Here is a 15984-nt window from a genome sequence, read left to right as displayed (position 1 = left end):
AGGCCAGCGAGTTTGGATTTTTTCAGAAGCCACCAAAGCTGTTTATTTAGGGAAAATGCCTTGTTAGAGACATGCTTCTGGGAGATAAGAATGGGTACTTCATGGGTAAAGTGAAGTAGAGACAAGACTGGATAGAGCAACAACGTGCTAGCAGATTAAGTATGAGATAATGATGGTGGGAAGTCAGACTGGGCTGTGGTGGGATAGGTAACTGGGAAGGAGAAACGTGTGGAAGAGCTCTGTGGAGTCACAAGAGCAGGACTTAGCAGCTGCTTAGATGTGGGAGGGAGGTGGGGATGGATCTAAGATAATGCCTGAGGCTCAGAGCCTGAGCAAGCAGGTGAAGTGGGCATGCTCAGGACCCGAGAGAGGAGGGAGCATCAGGTTTATTGTTGGAGGAAGAGATGGTGTGTTCATTTTTAAATACTGTGAGTTTTACATTGCAAGAAGTTCAACCAGGTGGAAATGTCCAGCAGATATTTAAAATACTGAAGTAGTTCTCAGGGCAAGAGATATAAATTGTGAAGTCATTTGCAAGGAGATGACATTTAAAGCTTGTATGACAAGGGAGGATGGCACTGAGCAATTTGGAGAAAGTCTATACTTAGGATGTGTTTGAAGAAGAGATGGTCAGAGCAAGGGAGAAGTCCTGGAGAGAGACAGAGGAAGGTGGAAGGAAGAGGACATGGTCAGGTGTCCAGTGCTCCAGAGGGAAGGAGGAAATGTTAGAACAGGCCATTGGCTTTGGTGATCAGCAGGTTATGGGTGACCTTGAGAAAACTCCTGGGAATAAGACAGCCACCAGCATAATCCACTGAGTGGGCAGTGAGGCTGACGCTTCATTTAAATTTGGGAGTAATAAAATAGAGACAGAATAATAGGTCAGGGTTGGGGAAGAGTGGGAAGAAGTAGAGGAAGGGATCATAGAAAAGGATCAAAAACTAAATCCCATATTTCACACCCATTAGGATGGCTATTATTTAAAAACAACAACAGAAAAGTGTTGTTGAAGCTGTGGAGAAGTTGGAATCCTTGTGCATTGCTGGTAGGAATGTAAAATGGTGTTGCTAAATTAGAAAACTGTCTAATTTCCTCAAAAACTTAAAAATAAAATTATTATACAATTCATAAATTCCACTTCTGGGTTTATACCCTAAAAAAATTGAAAGCAGGAACTCAAATAGTTATTTGAATATCATTGTTCATACCAGCAGTGTTCACAATAGCCAAAGGATGGACATGAACCATATGTTCATTGATAAATGAGTGGGAAAGCAGATAACTTTCCCATAAAAAGGAAAGAAATTCTGCCAGAGCTACAACCTGGATGAACCTTGAAGACAGTATATTAAGTGTAATAAGTCAGTCATAACAAGACCAATACTATGTGATTCTACTTATATGAGGTACTAGAGCAGTTAAATTCACTGAGAAAGTAGAAGGGTGGTTACCAGGGACTGGGGGAGGAGGAAATGTGGAATTATTGTTTAATTAGGTATAGAGTTTCACTTTGGGAAGAGGGAAAAGTTCTAGAGATGGCAGGAGGTGGTTGTACAACATTGTGAATGTACTTAATACCCCTGAGCTTTACACTTAAAATGGTTATAATGGTACATTTTATGTTATATATATTTTACCACTATTAAAAAAAATTAAAAACAGAAAACTGAATTCTGAAAGGAAATCATTTTTTACTAGTGGGAGCAACAATTAAAAAATTTGTCTCATGCTTTAGTAAATACCTGCCAATATTATTTTATTTAAATATTTTATTTTATTTTATTTTTGACAGTATAGTTCCCCCTCCCCATGTCCCCCTCCACCCACCTCCACCCAGGCCTTCACCACACTATTGTGTGTCCATGGGCTATGCATATCCTATATAATAAAAGCCTAATATGCTAAGTGTCCGGTCGACCAGTCAGCCGTTCAACTAATCAAAGCATAATATGCTAATGATATGCTAAGGCTGCTCAACCACTCACTATGATGTGCACTGACCACAAGGAGGCAGATGCTCTAACCAGTAGGTTAGCTTGCTACTGGGGTCCAGCTGATCAGGACTGAGTGAGACAGGCTGGACACGCCCTGGAGCCCTCCCGCGGTCCCTCCCCAGCTGGCCAACCTCCCACATCTCTCCCCAGCCCAAAGCATGCACTGGTGGGGTCCCTCGGCCTGGCCTGCACCTTCTCGAAATCCTGGATCCCTTGGGGGATATTGGAGAGCCAGTTTCAGCCCTATCCCGCAGGCCAGGCTGAGGGACCCCACTGGTGCACGAATTCATGCACCAGGCCTCTAGTATGTATATAAGTTCTTTGGTTCATCTCTTCCCATCCCCCCACTTCCCCTCTGAGATCTGTCAGTCTCTTCCAAGCATCCATGCCTCTGGCCCTATTTTGTTCATCGGTTTATTTTGTTCATTAGATTCCACATATAAATGAGGTCATGTGATACTTGTCTTTATATGACTGGCTTATTGCATTTAGCATAATACTCTCCAGGTCCCTCCATGCTGTCACAAAGGGTAAGAGATCCTTCTTTTTTACAGCTGCATAGTATTCCATGGTGTAAATGTACCACAGCTTTTAGTTTCCTTCATTCAGTTCAGAGCTGAGCTCAACTGACCAGCACCAGCAGGCCCCATCCAGAAGCTTCTCACTCAAAGACACCGTAGGTGGTTATTCTTAGAAGCCCCTAAAGATAGGCTACGGGTAAGTGTGGCTTCAGACAGAATGCAGTTGCGGGGGGGAGGAAAAACATTTTCTTGAAGATAAACTAAAATACTTGTCAAAACATGAGCTCGTGGCCCTCGTCGGGTAGCTCAGTTGGCTAGAGCATTGTCCCCATATGCCAAGGTTTCGGGTTCGATCCCTGGTCAGGGCACATATGAGAATCAACCAATAAATGTGTAAGTGGAACAAAAAATCAATGTGTGTGTGTGTGTGTGTGTGTGTGTGTGTGTGTGTGTCTCTCTCTCTCTCTCTCTCTCTCTCTCAAGATCAATAAAAAGATTTTTAAAAAACCACATGAATCTTTTCTCCTGAATATATCATAAACCCCTGGAGAGGCAGGTACAATCATATTCCTTGAATGCCTTATATCGCCTGCAGATTAACCTCTTAGGGTGGACATCCTTTCTTGTGAGCTAATTGAACAGACAGCATTTTAACCCCAAAAATGTTTGAAGAGATACATTTATAAATTTTTTTAGCTGTTGTGATCTTATGAAAGTGTCAAAATATTCTATTGGGAAAACATATAATTTCGCCATTATTTTCTTATGTCTGTTCACCCTTAACAAGAACTATTCCAAAAGAGTGTATTCTTGCTCCCTGTAATCTGAACTCCCTTATCCATCCATATTGGCTGTGTTGCATTTAGGTGCATCTACACTAATAAAAGAGAAACATGCAAATTAACCACAACTCTGCTACACCAAGCCATGCCCACCAGCCAATCAGGAGTGAGTATGCAAATTAACCCAACCAAGATGGCGGCCGGCCACGGCCCTGGAGCAAGCAGGAGGCTTGGGTTGCCCCAGCAATGGAGGAAGCCAAGCTTCCCACCTGCCCTGGCCAGCCCTGGCCTCTGCTCAAGGCTATAAAGTTTCAATTATAGAAGATAAATAAATCCCAACAACAATGGCGACGGCCACAGAGCTGGAGCAAGCAGGAGGCTTGGGTTGCCCCTGGCAATGGAGGAAGCCAAGCTTCCTGCCTGCCCTGGCCAGCCCCGGCCTCCGCTCAAGGCTACAAAGTTTCAATTACAGAAGATAAATAAATCCTAGATACTTGCTTCTAGCCGGTCCTGGCCTCCACTCAAGGAGGTGCTAAAAAAAAAAAAAAAAGAAAAGAAAAAAGGAGGGGCTGGGACCTTGGGTCGCCGGGGGGGTGATCAGGCCAGGATAGGATGGCAGGGGCCGTTGGGGGTAAGCAGACCAGCAGGAGGGCCAGTTGGGGGTGAGCAGGCCATCAGTGGGGGTCAGTTGGAGGTGATCAGGACAGTGGGGGGGGGCAGTTTGGAGTGAGCAGGCCAGCAAGGGGGCAGTTGGGGGGTGAGCAAACCAGTGGGGAGAGAAGGTGGGGGTGAGCAGGCCAGCAGGGGGGGCAGTTGGGGGCAAGCAGGCCAGCAGGGGGGGCAATTGGGGGTGAGCAAGCTGGCGGGGGGGCATTTGGGGGCGAGCAGGCTGGCAGGCAGAGTGGTTAGGGGCAGGCAGGCAGGCAGGTGAGCAGCTGGAGCCAGCAGTCCCAGATTGTGAGAGGGATGTCCGACTGCTGGTTTAGGCCCGATCCCTGTAAATGGGCAGTAGGACATCCTTCGAGGGGTCCCAGATTGGAGAGGGTGCAGGCCAGGCTGAGGAACACCCCCCCCCCCCAATGCACGAATTTCGTGCACCGGGCCACTAGTATAACTTAAGCAACTGTAAGCAGGCATGTATTCTCCTGCCTGGAAATGCCTGGAACTTTCTATCCCAATTGATTTAATCTGGTATATATTTTATTTAGATGTGTCCTGGTGTTTGCTTTCTTTTTCTATATCAGAGAAAAAATATTAACCCTTTGCACTCACTTGCTTTTTTCTCGATTCCTTTATTCTACTCAGGATTTAATTTTTTAAATACCCCAGATTTTACAAAGCACGGCAGTAGAATAAAAAACTGGAGTTTCTTTTCATACAAACTTATTTATTTGGATTTTTTTATATTTCAAATTGTTGATACATTCAAAGAGTAATTTTAATCTCGACATCCAAGTGCAAAGGGTTAATAATCACTAGCCTTAAATTTCCTGTAATGCTAGTTTGAAAGAAAGAAGAAAAAGTTGGCATAGTATAATAGCCAATATGATAGAATTTTGTATTTTCTTTTTGTAGAAGACAGTCTCCTGGTAGTTAGAATAATGTAATTTACCTGACACAGTCCTCTACCTGGTACTAGCATATCATTTCAAATATTAAATGCAGATGTTATACAAGTTCTACTTGAGAAATGGTTCATGAACTTTCTCTTAGATCCATTTAATTGCAAAGTCTCAGAATATTTTTATTAAATAAAGGACTTCCTGAAAACCATATAGCTAAAGCTGCACATCTTACACATTTTGTTAAACTGTGTTTTATTAAGATAATGTAATTCTAAAGTGAAAGGCTGCCAGAAAGCTGGTGGATTAGACAGAAACTGGGCTCATTTTGGGCCTTAGGTTAGAAGGTGGTGTTTGCTGTCTTGTGACCAGCTCTCTGGCAGTACTGTTGACTCCAGAATTTTAGTCTTTTTTCTTAGCCTTAACAAGATGCCCATCAGGTTAAGCATGATTCTTTCTTCTCAATGTGAAGAAAACAAGGCTACCATAACATTTTTTGTTGTTGCAAAATATCTGGACAGAGCCAACCTAGTTTCTAGGATGGCAAATGCCATAGCCTGCTTTGTGGGTTTGATTCCTCTTATATCTGAGAAAACTGCTTTCCCAGAATCAAAGGGGAATTCTATTCCAGAGAAGACTTGTAGAGCATCTTCTTTGCCTGGTCTGCCTTAGTTTCCGCGATGTTCACGTTCATATTTAAACTGTTTTCAAATGCAGTTGTCTGTGTGACCACCCAGGGGTGGTGCTGCACTTGGACTTGAGTCCTCAATGTAACACTTTACATTGCAGAGTCCCCAAGGAACCTGATTCTTCATGCTCAGTAAGAGCAGGCTGAGATCCTTGTTCCACCTCTGGTCCCAGCGTGTGTTTGATGCGGCTTTTCTCTTTGCCTTGGCACCCAGCCTCTGTATAGAGCCACTGAGTAGTAAATATAGATGGAATTAAATAAAACCCTTGCACTTTAAAATCCTCAAAACTGGTTTAGACTGGAGACTCTCTTTGCCATGTGTGGGTCAGCCCTGTCTTGTTGCAGCATGTCTTGTGACGATTAAATTCCATGGTCATTCTCACTCTTTCATCCATTATTAAGCACCTACTATGTATACTGCACTGTGCTAGACAATGCATGGTAGATATTCGCAGTTTCGTTTCAATTGGCCAGATGTTTGTCTTTTACCTTGTAGATTTTCTATTTCTGCCATGCGGTGGTTCTCCTGGCTTTTAGTCCCAGCCTGGTTCAGCCAAGTCTTGCCTCTTGGCCAGTCTCAAGAAGTGTCATGTGTAGCTGAGGTCCTGTGTGTGATGCTGTAAAAAGCACAGAGTAACAGACTCAGGTTTCAGTTTGGAATCCATCTTAACTTTTTAAAAGAATTCTTTATTGTTGAAAGTATTACATGTCCCCACCCCCCTATTGTCTGTGTCCATTGTTCATGATCATATGCATGGATACAAGTCCTTTGGTTGATCTCTTACCCCACCTAACCTCCCCTGCCTTCCCTCTGAAGTTTGACGGTCTATCTTAACTTTGTCTCTCGTATATAAAGAAAGGGATAAATTAAAAGTCACCTTTCCGTGAACATCAGAACTGAAACTTAAACATTCAGGGATATTTGAGTTGTGTGTCACTAAAAATCTTTTTTTCTTTCCTAACCAATGTTTTCATAAAAATGTTATTAATTTCTTGGTCCTGTCTTAGACAATGGAATACAGATAGTAACTCAGTCTTCTTCCCTAGAGAAGGGCCTGGGGAAGGGGTCAAAGAACATGACTGACAAGTGTATAGAGTCTTCAAGTTTACAAACTGTTTTGTCATATATCATCTCCTTGACCCTAAAAGTCAGCTGTGTGAGATATATGATTATTCTCCTCCTCTTACAATGGAAGAAACTGCGACTCAGAGGTGTTTATGAGGTGCTAGTATATGAGGACAGACCTTGTGGTCTTTCCACACCACCTCCTGTTGTTCAGAACTGGGCTCGGCCCCAGAGAATCCGAACCCTGCCTGGAGCAGGACCCCCTCAGACCACCTGCTGTCATCAATGCGCTTACCTGATGGGAAACCCGTCTGCCTCCCCAGAGGAGAGGCCAGAGCAGGAGCAGCAGCTGCTTTCTTTCTACTGCCCCTCAAACACTGCAGAGCAACCAAGTGGGCAGGATGAGGTGTAGGTGAGGACAGCAGAGAGGATAGAGGCTGGGAAGTGATGCAAGGATAGGGCCTGTTTCAGACAGGCATCCAGTGCGAGGAGCTGCACTTGCCAGGCCGCGCGTGTGGGTGACCAGTTGGTAAAGTTGTGCAGGATTGTTGGCTTCTCAGCTGCACTGGCCTAAGGGGGGGCCCAACACTTGGCATAGAACCAAGTGCTTACTCTATCCCCATGTTACACATGAGGAAAACAAGGCATAGGGAGGATAAGGGATTTGTCCAAGATCTGAAGACAGTAAGAGACAGTTGTTTCCAAAGCCCACACACTTAATCCTGGCTCTGCTCTGTTGTATTTTCCCAGAACTTCCGATACACCAGCAAGCCTCAGTCAGTCAGGAGCCATGAGATTAGGATCCTTGGGAAAACTGAAGCTCATGCCCAAGTGCTTCCCAAGCTGCCAACTTTTAGACAGACTGGGCTCAAAAACGAGGTTCTTCCTGCTTCCAAATACTGTTTGAAGAGATAGTTTGCATGATCACTGGATAACACTTTTTGTATGGCTTATAAAGCATGTCCACAGACATTCTGCTGTTTGATTTTGATTTGACACCAGCCATCTTATCACCTCCCCCCTCAAAAGATAAAAAGGCAGAGTGTATATAATGAAGGAAGAGTAGTTTTGCCTTCTGGGTGACACTCAGAATGAAGTAAGTGTGCTTTCCTGGGTCCTGGTTTTCAGAAAGTTCTGTGTGTCTGGAGTGAATAGACCTGGTACTAAATCCTGATTGAGTTCTGGCGCCTTCAAAAGCAAGAGTCACATAACTTGAAGACATTGAGATATAGACTGTAGACAGATGAAGCAAGGAAACGAGTGTGTACTCAGTCATTATCACAATGACCTGCTGTGTTAGCCTCCTTTCACAGGTGGGGAAACTGAGGCTCAGGATGCTTAAGTCCCTCACCCATAGTAGAGGGGAATTCTTCACAGAGTGTCTTGTGGTTATTTCACCAAAGAGACAAAAAGAGCAGAGTTAGAGTGAGGATTTACCTCAGGATGTTGTTAGCAAAGAGAAGTAAAAGCCACACTATGTGTAGGTTTTGAAATGGAGTCTGTTTTCATTAAAACACAGTGAACAAGAATCTTTGAATGTTTGATTCTATTATACTTCCTCCTGGATGAGACAAGTCAGTTGAGCAAATAATAGTGAGTTAACCCCTCATATACACCCTTGCTCACTTTGGAAAGGGTTCAGGAAGAAATACGTCAGTGAGAACAAAGTTCCACAACTGGTAGTGACAGTTTGTGGTGAGGGAGCAGCCAGAGGTGTTTTGGGAGGTTCATTGAGAGTGTGAGTCCCTATCGGGGTGGGGGTGCTGTCAGACACACGGCTAGTTTGTGGGTTTTCTTTGAGACTCCAGTTGGTTTTGGTGACCTCTCTCCTCCTCCCCCATGAAATAAGCAAGGAATTTGGGGCTTTGGCAGCTGCCATGCTGTAGTCCAGGAGAGTCTGTTGTGCAGGGGTCGGGATAGGGGTGGACGAGGAATGTCTGGCCCAAGATGATTCTGCCTGGGTCCCGGGTGCAGTGGAAGACTGAATGGAGCCCCTCTATCTTTTCCATTTTTTGTGTACTACATTATAACAAACAAACAAAAAGATTCTTCCCTTTGTGTTGAACTCTGTCGGGGTAAGGGAGTAGGTTTAGGTGCATTATCCCCTAGTTTCTCAAGCAGTAGGAAAGCTGGTCTGTAGCAATGGCTGGGCCAGGCTGGGATCCAGTCCTCAGACTCTCCCATGTGCTACAGAAGGACACTTGAGAGACTTCTGTTTATTTTGAGAATTAAGAAGTTGTTCTTAGTGAAGGGGGTCAAAAGAGTTTTTTAAGAAAAATGTACTAGCATTATTTTGTGAATTGTGCATGCATTTTATACAAGAAATTTAGAGGGAGTTATTGTTGATACTGCATAAGTATGTACTTTCTAAGTTCACTTCATTTTTAAAAATGGTAATTCCCAGTGTTTACAAGGTTATCATAGTTATATCAAGGAAGAAGCACTGATAATGTACTTATTCCATTTACAGGAACTCTCATTTGCCATGGCTTGGCCATTTCTCTATACAATATGCAAAGTGCAGAGCTGGCCCCTCTGGACATTAGTTACTAAGATAAAATTGGTGTTAGATTTTAGAACTGACAATTAAGATATATTTTCAGGAAAGCATACCTCACTCCTCTTTAATTACACTTATGTGGAAAAAACATTTAATTGTTTCAAAGATTATTTTTTTTACTAAATATATAGGAAATGGGGAAGAAAAAAGGGGCTATTTTTTCTGAGCTTGTGGTTTCTAATTACATCAGTTACAGCTTAGCCTTCCTCTTAACTAGAATGCAGGCATGAACTGGAAAAGAATGAGCTAATCCATGATAGATCAGGTTGAATAAAGATCTCCATTCATATCTTTAGCTTTTATCCCTTGTTCTGAGTGCCAAGAATTAATGCTGTTTGAAAGTGCAAACTGAACCTGCCAAGCTTTGGACAGCTAAGATAATCCTAATTATTTTGAATGTTAGTGAGAAGGGCCACAGTTCCACTCTGGAAAAGAGTTCTGTTGTGAAACATTAAATATCTGCTAAGTGGTATTGATTGGACATGATTTTATTTCCAAACACTATGGTTATCATGAAGCAGAAGAATTTGTTGTTTGAGAAATATTCATCAGCTTTTCATCAGACTCTTAGGCCTGTAAACTAGGAAACTAAAGAGGCCAGCACTTTTTTTTCCCCCTGTCTGCATCTAAGTGAAGGGTTGCTAGCAATTGAAAAATGCCACTTGTATTTTTATTTTTAAATGGTTTCTTAGTGAGGGTTTAATAGTATATAGAAGAAGAAATTTTTTTTCTCAAGCATGAGTATCCAGTTTTCTCACATCACTGGAAGAGAATTATTCGTTCCAGTCCATTGACTTCCAACAGATCATTCAAGTTAAAAGTCAGGGGTCTTTGCAATGTCAAAAGATTTAGCAGCTAGAGTGGTTTTTGTTTTGTTTTTCAGAGCAGGGGGCGGGGGGGGGGGTTGGGGCAGTACATATTACTTTCTAAAAAGAATACTGATGGTTTAGATGGTATCACTGAAATCATCTTAAGGTTTTCCCCCAACATTCTTGGTAAGAGTGGTTATGTGTAAGTTTTTGTTTGTTTTTAAATAATAATAAATACCCTTTAGCTTCTGTAGACAAATAGGCTACTTGAGAGAAAACAGATACTGGGCTTGCTGGTTCAAACAGGGGTCAGTCACCCTCAGGTTTACCACTTTCTTTGTAATGTAAAAAGATCAGATGGGCAGGTTTCCCTTTTTCTTCTGTTCAGTCTCTACTTCGGTCTCCACAAGTCATTTCTTCCATTTCTGTAAATACTGGGAGCCTGTTGATGATTACAGGGTGGCGTAATCCTGAATTGTTGATTGCCTGTGGATGCTTCCTACCCCCCAACCCAAGAGCTGCTACCCCCAGCCCCACCCCCCACCCCAGCACCAGAGCACAGCACATCTTTACTGATGCAAATAGTGGGGTGTTGAGCATCTATGGGCCAATTAATCTTTCTTTCTTGGGGCTTATTCCCCAAAGTGGAATTACCAGGTCAGAGGGTATGAACAGTTTTATGGTTCTTATTACATGTCACTAGATTGCTGTCCAGAAAGATTGAACCAATTTCTAATGCTACCAACAACAGCCCTTTCCTAAACAGTCCCACTGACACCAAACATTACCATTTAAAAAATAATAATTAAGAGAAACCTTTAGAGTTGAAATTAGCCTTGTTCGGGGCTCATTAGAATCAACTTAAAAGGAAAAAGGGATAATTTTGACTTTTGAATTTTTAATTGGCATAAAATTATTTACAATGATCAATTATTTCTCTTCCACCAACACAGTTTAATGAAGCTGCATTCAAATGGAGAGAGTATCTTTAAGGATGGTAGTAAAATAGATTTTGAACTTTAGTTACTAAGATAAACAGTTACAAAATCTTGAATGCACTTGGATCTACTTTTATGAGGTGTTACCAAAATGAGTTGAACAGGTACTATCCCTAATTTCAACAGCCCATTATTCAAAGACAATGCTAAGCCTTGAACAGAGTAAAATAACATGGATTTAAATTTTGAGCGGAGAAATGCTTTTAAAAATAGTTATGTTTCAAGACATCTTCTCCGCAGTGCAGTCATGCATTAAGTTTGCTTAGAGCCTCCCTGGTCTATGCAGGTGACAACACTCTGCATGTTTTTGTAGCCCCAAGTCATAGAAATACTTTCCAAGGAAATATCCACAAGGCAAGTGAGAGCAAAAGGGGGTCTAGCCCAAAATTACTTTCTTTTGCAGAATTCCTACCCCATCTCCCTTTTGTAGGCCCAAATCCCATAAATGGGGAGTGGGAGGTGTGTGACTGGAGTGAGGGGCAGGAATTCTAGGTCAGCCGCTAACTGAAGGCAAAGGCAGGCCTGGGGCTTAGAAGGCCTGGAGAACACTTATCTATTCCTTATAACCTCTGCATTAGTCCGGTAAGAGTCCGTTGTTTGCCTCTTTAAACTCACAGAGATTAGGAAGGATCAGTTGCCAGTGATTAAAAGGTACACAAGGGTGGGATGGTGCAGGGATGAGAGCAAGCCAGAGGGTCAGGCTGTCCAGTGCCACACTGCCCTTGGCAGCTCCACAGGGTCCCTTACGTAAAATGGAGAGAATACCTCAATAAAGTGTGTGGCAGTACAGGAAGCAGTCAGGAAATGTTCATCCCCTTCCCATCGCTTCTATAGAGAACTTCTGTCCCTGATTTGAATTAGGGATGAAGTAGAGATGGACTCTCTGGCTGGCTCTTAATGCTCCAGATCTCTGTATAGTAAATAACAAGATGTCATAGCAAAGTCTACCACCTTTGGAAAACATTTGTGTATATACAGTATCCTTGTGCATGTAACACAATTCATAACTCACCTTAAATTTGCAGGGAATTGTAAATCCATATAATTTAGTAAGAAGCCTTTAATGAACTGCAATGAAATGAAGGCTTCAGAATTCATCGTTGCCAGGTTTTTTGGTTGTTACTTATATTTATACAGTATATGCACATGCACCCTTATTGGCATTTTAAGTACTATTTAATGGCTCCTTTAAAAAAAAAAAGCTTACAAACTATTACTCTTTTTTTTTTTTTTTTTTTTTTTTTTTTTTTTTTTTTTTTTTTTAATATTTTTATTGAGGTATTATATGTGTACATATCTTACTATTACCCCCCCCCACCCCACACCCACACATGCCCTCCCCCCCCAGAGTTTTGCGTCCATTGTTTATGCTTATATGCATGCATACAAGTCCTTCGTTTGATTTCATAACTCCCCCACCTTTCCCAAACTTTCCCCCTGTACTTTGAAAGTCTGTTTGATGCTTTACTGTCTCTGTATCTATCTTTTTGTTCACCATTTTATAATGTTCTTTACTATCCCTAAATGAGTGAGATCATGTGGTATTTTTCTTTCATTGACTGGCTTATTTCACTTAGCATAATGTTCTCCAATTCCATCCAGGTTGCTGCAAATGATGAGAATTCCTTCTTTTTTATGGCAGCATAGTATTCCATTGTGTAGATGTACCACAGTTTTCCGATCCAGTCATCTGCTGATGGGCACCTAGGCTGTTTCCAAATCTTAGCTATTGTAAATTGTGCTGCTATGAACATAGTGGTGCATATATCCTTTCTGATTGGTGTTTCTAGTTTCTTCGGATATATTCCCAGGAGTGGGATTACTGGGTCAAATGGGAGATCCATTTTCAGTTTTTTGAGGAAACTCCATACTGTTCTCCACAGTGGCTGCACCAGTCTGCATTCCCACCAGCAGTGCACCAGGGTTCCTTTTTCTCCGCATCCTCGCCAACACTTGTTGTTTGTTGATTTGTTGATGATAGCCATTCTGACAGGTGTGAGATGGTACCTCATTGTTGTTTTGACAAACTATTACTCTTGCATTTCATTGAAGTTCTGGGAATATGAAAATGGCTTATCAGGAAATCGCCTAAATTATTTTTCAAAGTTATTCAATTATTAAGTTTTCAGATCATGCCTTTCTTTACTGGATATTGAGGTAGCTATACAAAACTATCCATCTGTCTTTCTGGCCAAATGTCACATTAGAAGAAAGGGGCTTTCTGAAATCATTTGGTCCAGTGGAGTGGTTAAAGGTCTGCTTCTTAAATCCCAGCCCTAGTCTTTTATTTTTGTGTGGTTTCACTAGCTGCAGCAAACTTTTCCAAACTCATAACAAGCGAAAATGGTGTTCTCTTATAAAAGGGTCTGTCTCTTCAGCATGGTAATATACCTTATTAAATTCCAAACATAGTAAGTATTGATGGCAAACACATCAGGACCCAGTACAGCTTCTATGATTTAGTTCTCTACAAATGACTTCAACACTCGGCTCCCAATGCATTTTGCTAATTACACCATAGATTTCCCTATTGATGAACACAAGCTGAATTAACACAGGAGCACTAATGTACCCTTTCACCATTATTGTTGTACAAGAAGCCGTGGCAGATGCTGGCAGTTAGTTACACAAACATTAGTATTAACGATTGGCCATTTGGAATTGGTGACAAACTACTGCCCGGCAGAATCCTGAGGCTGAAACCAATCAGGAAGTTAATGAGGAGAGAAATTACCACTGCAGCTTCCCCTTAATTACATTCACACTAGGCAGGAAGGGAGTTCCAGGGGTGGATCTGAACTCAGTTAAGGTTAAGAAGGTCAGAGACCCTTTTGCTTAAATTTTGTATCTGTTGTGGCTTGTAAGGTCACAAAAATTGTTCAGCACTTTATTACTTTAACATCCTTCATATTTAATGTCCGTTTTTAGAGGAGTTTTATGTTCACAGGTTGGCTTTAAAAATCTTTATCTGGGTTCTATTTTAGTGGGGTATAATTCAATTTCTTATACTTTTTGTGGTTTTAAAAAGTTTCCCTCCCATGTACTGCTTTTTACTTTTAAAAACAGTATGTATGCTGAGGCCCTCTCCCCCCCACCCCAAGTGTTCGTCCCCATATCTTCAAGGAAATTTGATACGCTGTCACCTTCACATGCTATATATTGAAAACTAGGGTTACCCATCAAATGGTGGAAATACATGGGTGGAGTCTTGCTTGGGGTAATTTGTCAGATGGATCATTTGACAAGACAGGTTCTATTAGCATCCTCTACACAAAGGAGGGGCTCAATGAAGGGTGGAAATAGTTTCCCCCTAGAGAGGGGAACAGACTGTTTTTTTGTTTTTAATTAACATAAAACTGGAACTCTGCTAGTTAACTTTTCCCTACAGTTAAAGAGATAATACTGTGCTGAAATTCTATTTTCTTATAAAAAAAAGTGCTCAGGATTTTAATGAGTGTCTATAAAAACACTCTCACTGGAAATAGAAATGCAGAGTGCCTCTTTATTTGTTGGAACCTAATTGAAAACTGAATGTAGAAAGACTAGACACTTTTAACACACTCTTCTCCCTCTGTCTCTCCCACTTCCCAGTATTCTCGCCACCCAGCAGTCAAGATTCGGGCTTGGTTTCCCTCTCCAGCAGCTCTCCCATTAGCAACGAGAGCACAAAGGGAGTGCTTGAATGTGAGCCCGCCTCCGAGCCCAGCAGCTTTGCGGTCACTCCCGTCATCGAGGAGGACGAGTAAGCGGTGCCCAGTGCCTTGGTGGTTTACTTGGAATAGCGGGCTTATTCCATTTATACACAGGGTTTGTTGTTACTCTTTTGCCTTGACTCATGTCAGCTTAACTGTTGAGAATGTGTTTGGTTTATACTCCTTAGATCTTAGCCCAGAGGCTAAAACAAATTTTAGAATAGTTTAGGATTGGTGACTACCATCCCTAAGAATTAAGTGGTTTGCTCATGAAGTTAAATATTGAATAGTAGTGTCCCTCATATTTTTATGACACTGGTTTACATGTAGTTTTCAAGAAGTATAGTAATTCACTCAACTAAAGCAATATGTTTGCACCTATGTGTGTCCATAATTAGATATTCAGTTTGGAAATGAAATCTTAGGTGCTTTAGATATTTTTGAATTTTAGTATTTTAATAAAACGTTAAAAACATAAATTTAGCCTGACTGGTGAGAAGGAAACAACAAAGTTTGTGATTGTTTTAGAAATCTGCAGAAATGGAAGTACTGTGTGTTTGTGTTGCTGTTGGTAAAGCCTACACCCAACCTCATCCCCAAAACATGTACCCTTTCCAAAACAGGACTGAAATAAGTCAGAAGAAAAAGCCATGCCCTTAGGAATTGCTGCCTTTTCTGTAAAAAGTAAATTGAAAACAGTACAATTTAAAGTAACCGCAGTAAGGCACAGTTCCTGGGTGTTGTTTCTAGAATAGTAGCATCACAGGTTTATCATACACATTCTTTCTACTACAGGGGAAAAAATGGATGCAGTCTAGGTTATTTTGTAACCTTCCGTTGTAGTCTGATTTAAAAATAAGTACATCTTTAAAAGTTACTAGATATTTCTGAGTTCATTATTTTGTTAAAAATTGCTTGTGGATCACTTCCTTATGTAACAGAAGCCATCCTGAAATGAAACTAGTCTTTAAAAAATTCATTGTTTTGTGTAGTTGCAGCTGTACCTGAAATAAAAATGTTATTGATGACTGCATTTTCTTGTGTGTATATTTGGTGAGCGATAGTAAACAGGAAAAAAGAAATTACTTGTATTTTCTTCGCTCTGTGCTTTGAAAACATCTATTTGATTTCACCCCCATCAGTTGTAATCAATAACCTGACCATCTTGTTTTTTATTAAATGCACTTACTCTTAATTTCATCCACCAGTGGTTTTAGAGAGAATAATGTGGAGTTACCTATATAGGTTTGACATTATAAATCACTTCTTGGGGCTGAATCGTATAGCGGTATCGATTGATCCTGATATATCA

The 15984-nt window shown here is 41.4% G+C and overlaps 1 protein-coding gene across 3 annotated transcripts in view; it reads left to right on the top strand.

Moving 5' to 3' along the window:
• DMRT1 (doublesex and mab-3 related transcription factor 1) overlaps window positions 1-15705 on the top strand; it is a 110447-nt gene extending 94742 nt beyond the window's left edge. For all 3 annotated transcript variants that reach the window (XM_054727583.1, XM_054727585.1, XM_054727582.1), the window contains exon 6: window positions 14572-15705. In XM_054727583.1, coding sequence (XP_054583558.1) covers window positions 14572-14726 — 155 coding nt within the window. In that variant the 3' untranslated portion in view covers window positions 14727-15705. The remainder of the gene's footprint in view (window positions 1-14571) is intronic.
• The last annotated feature ends 279 nt before the right edge of the window (window positions 15706-15984 follow it).

Source organism: Eptesicus fuscus, chromosome 15, assembly GCF_027574615.1.
Source record: "Eptesicus fuscus isolate TK198812 chromosome 15, DD_ASM_mEF_20220401, whole genome shotgun sequence".
In the NCBI taxonomy this organism is placed as follows: Eukaryota; Metazoa; Chordata; class Mammalia; order Chiroptera; family Vespertilionidae; genus Eptesicus; species Eptesicus fuscus.
This window is presented reverse-complemented; position numbering and strand designations above follow the sequence as displayed.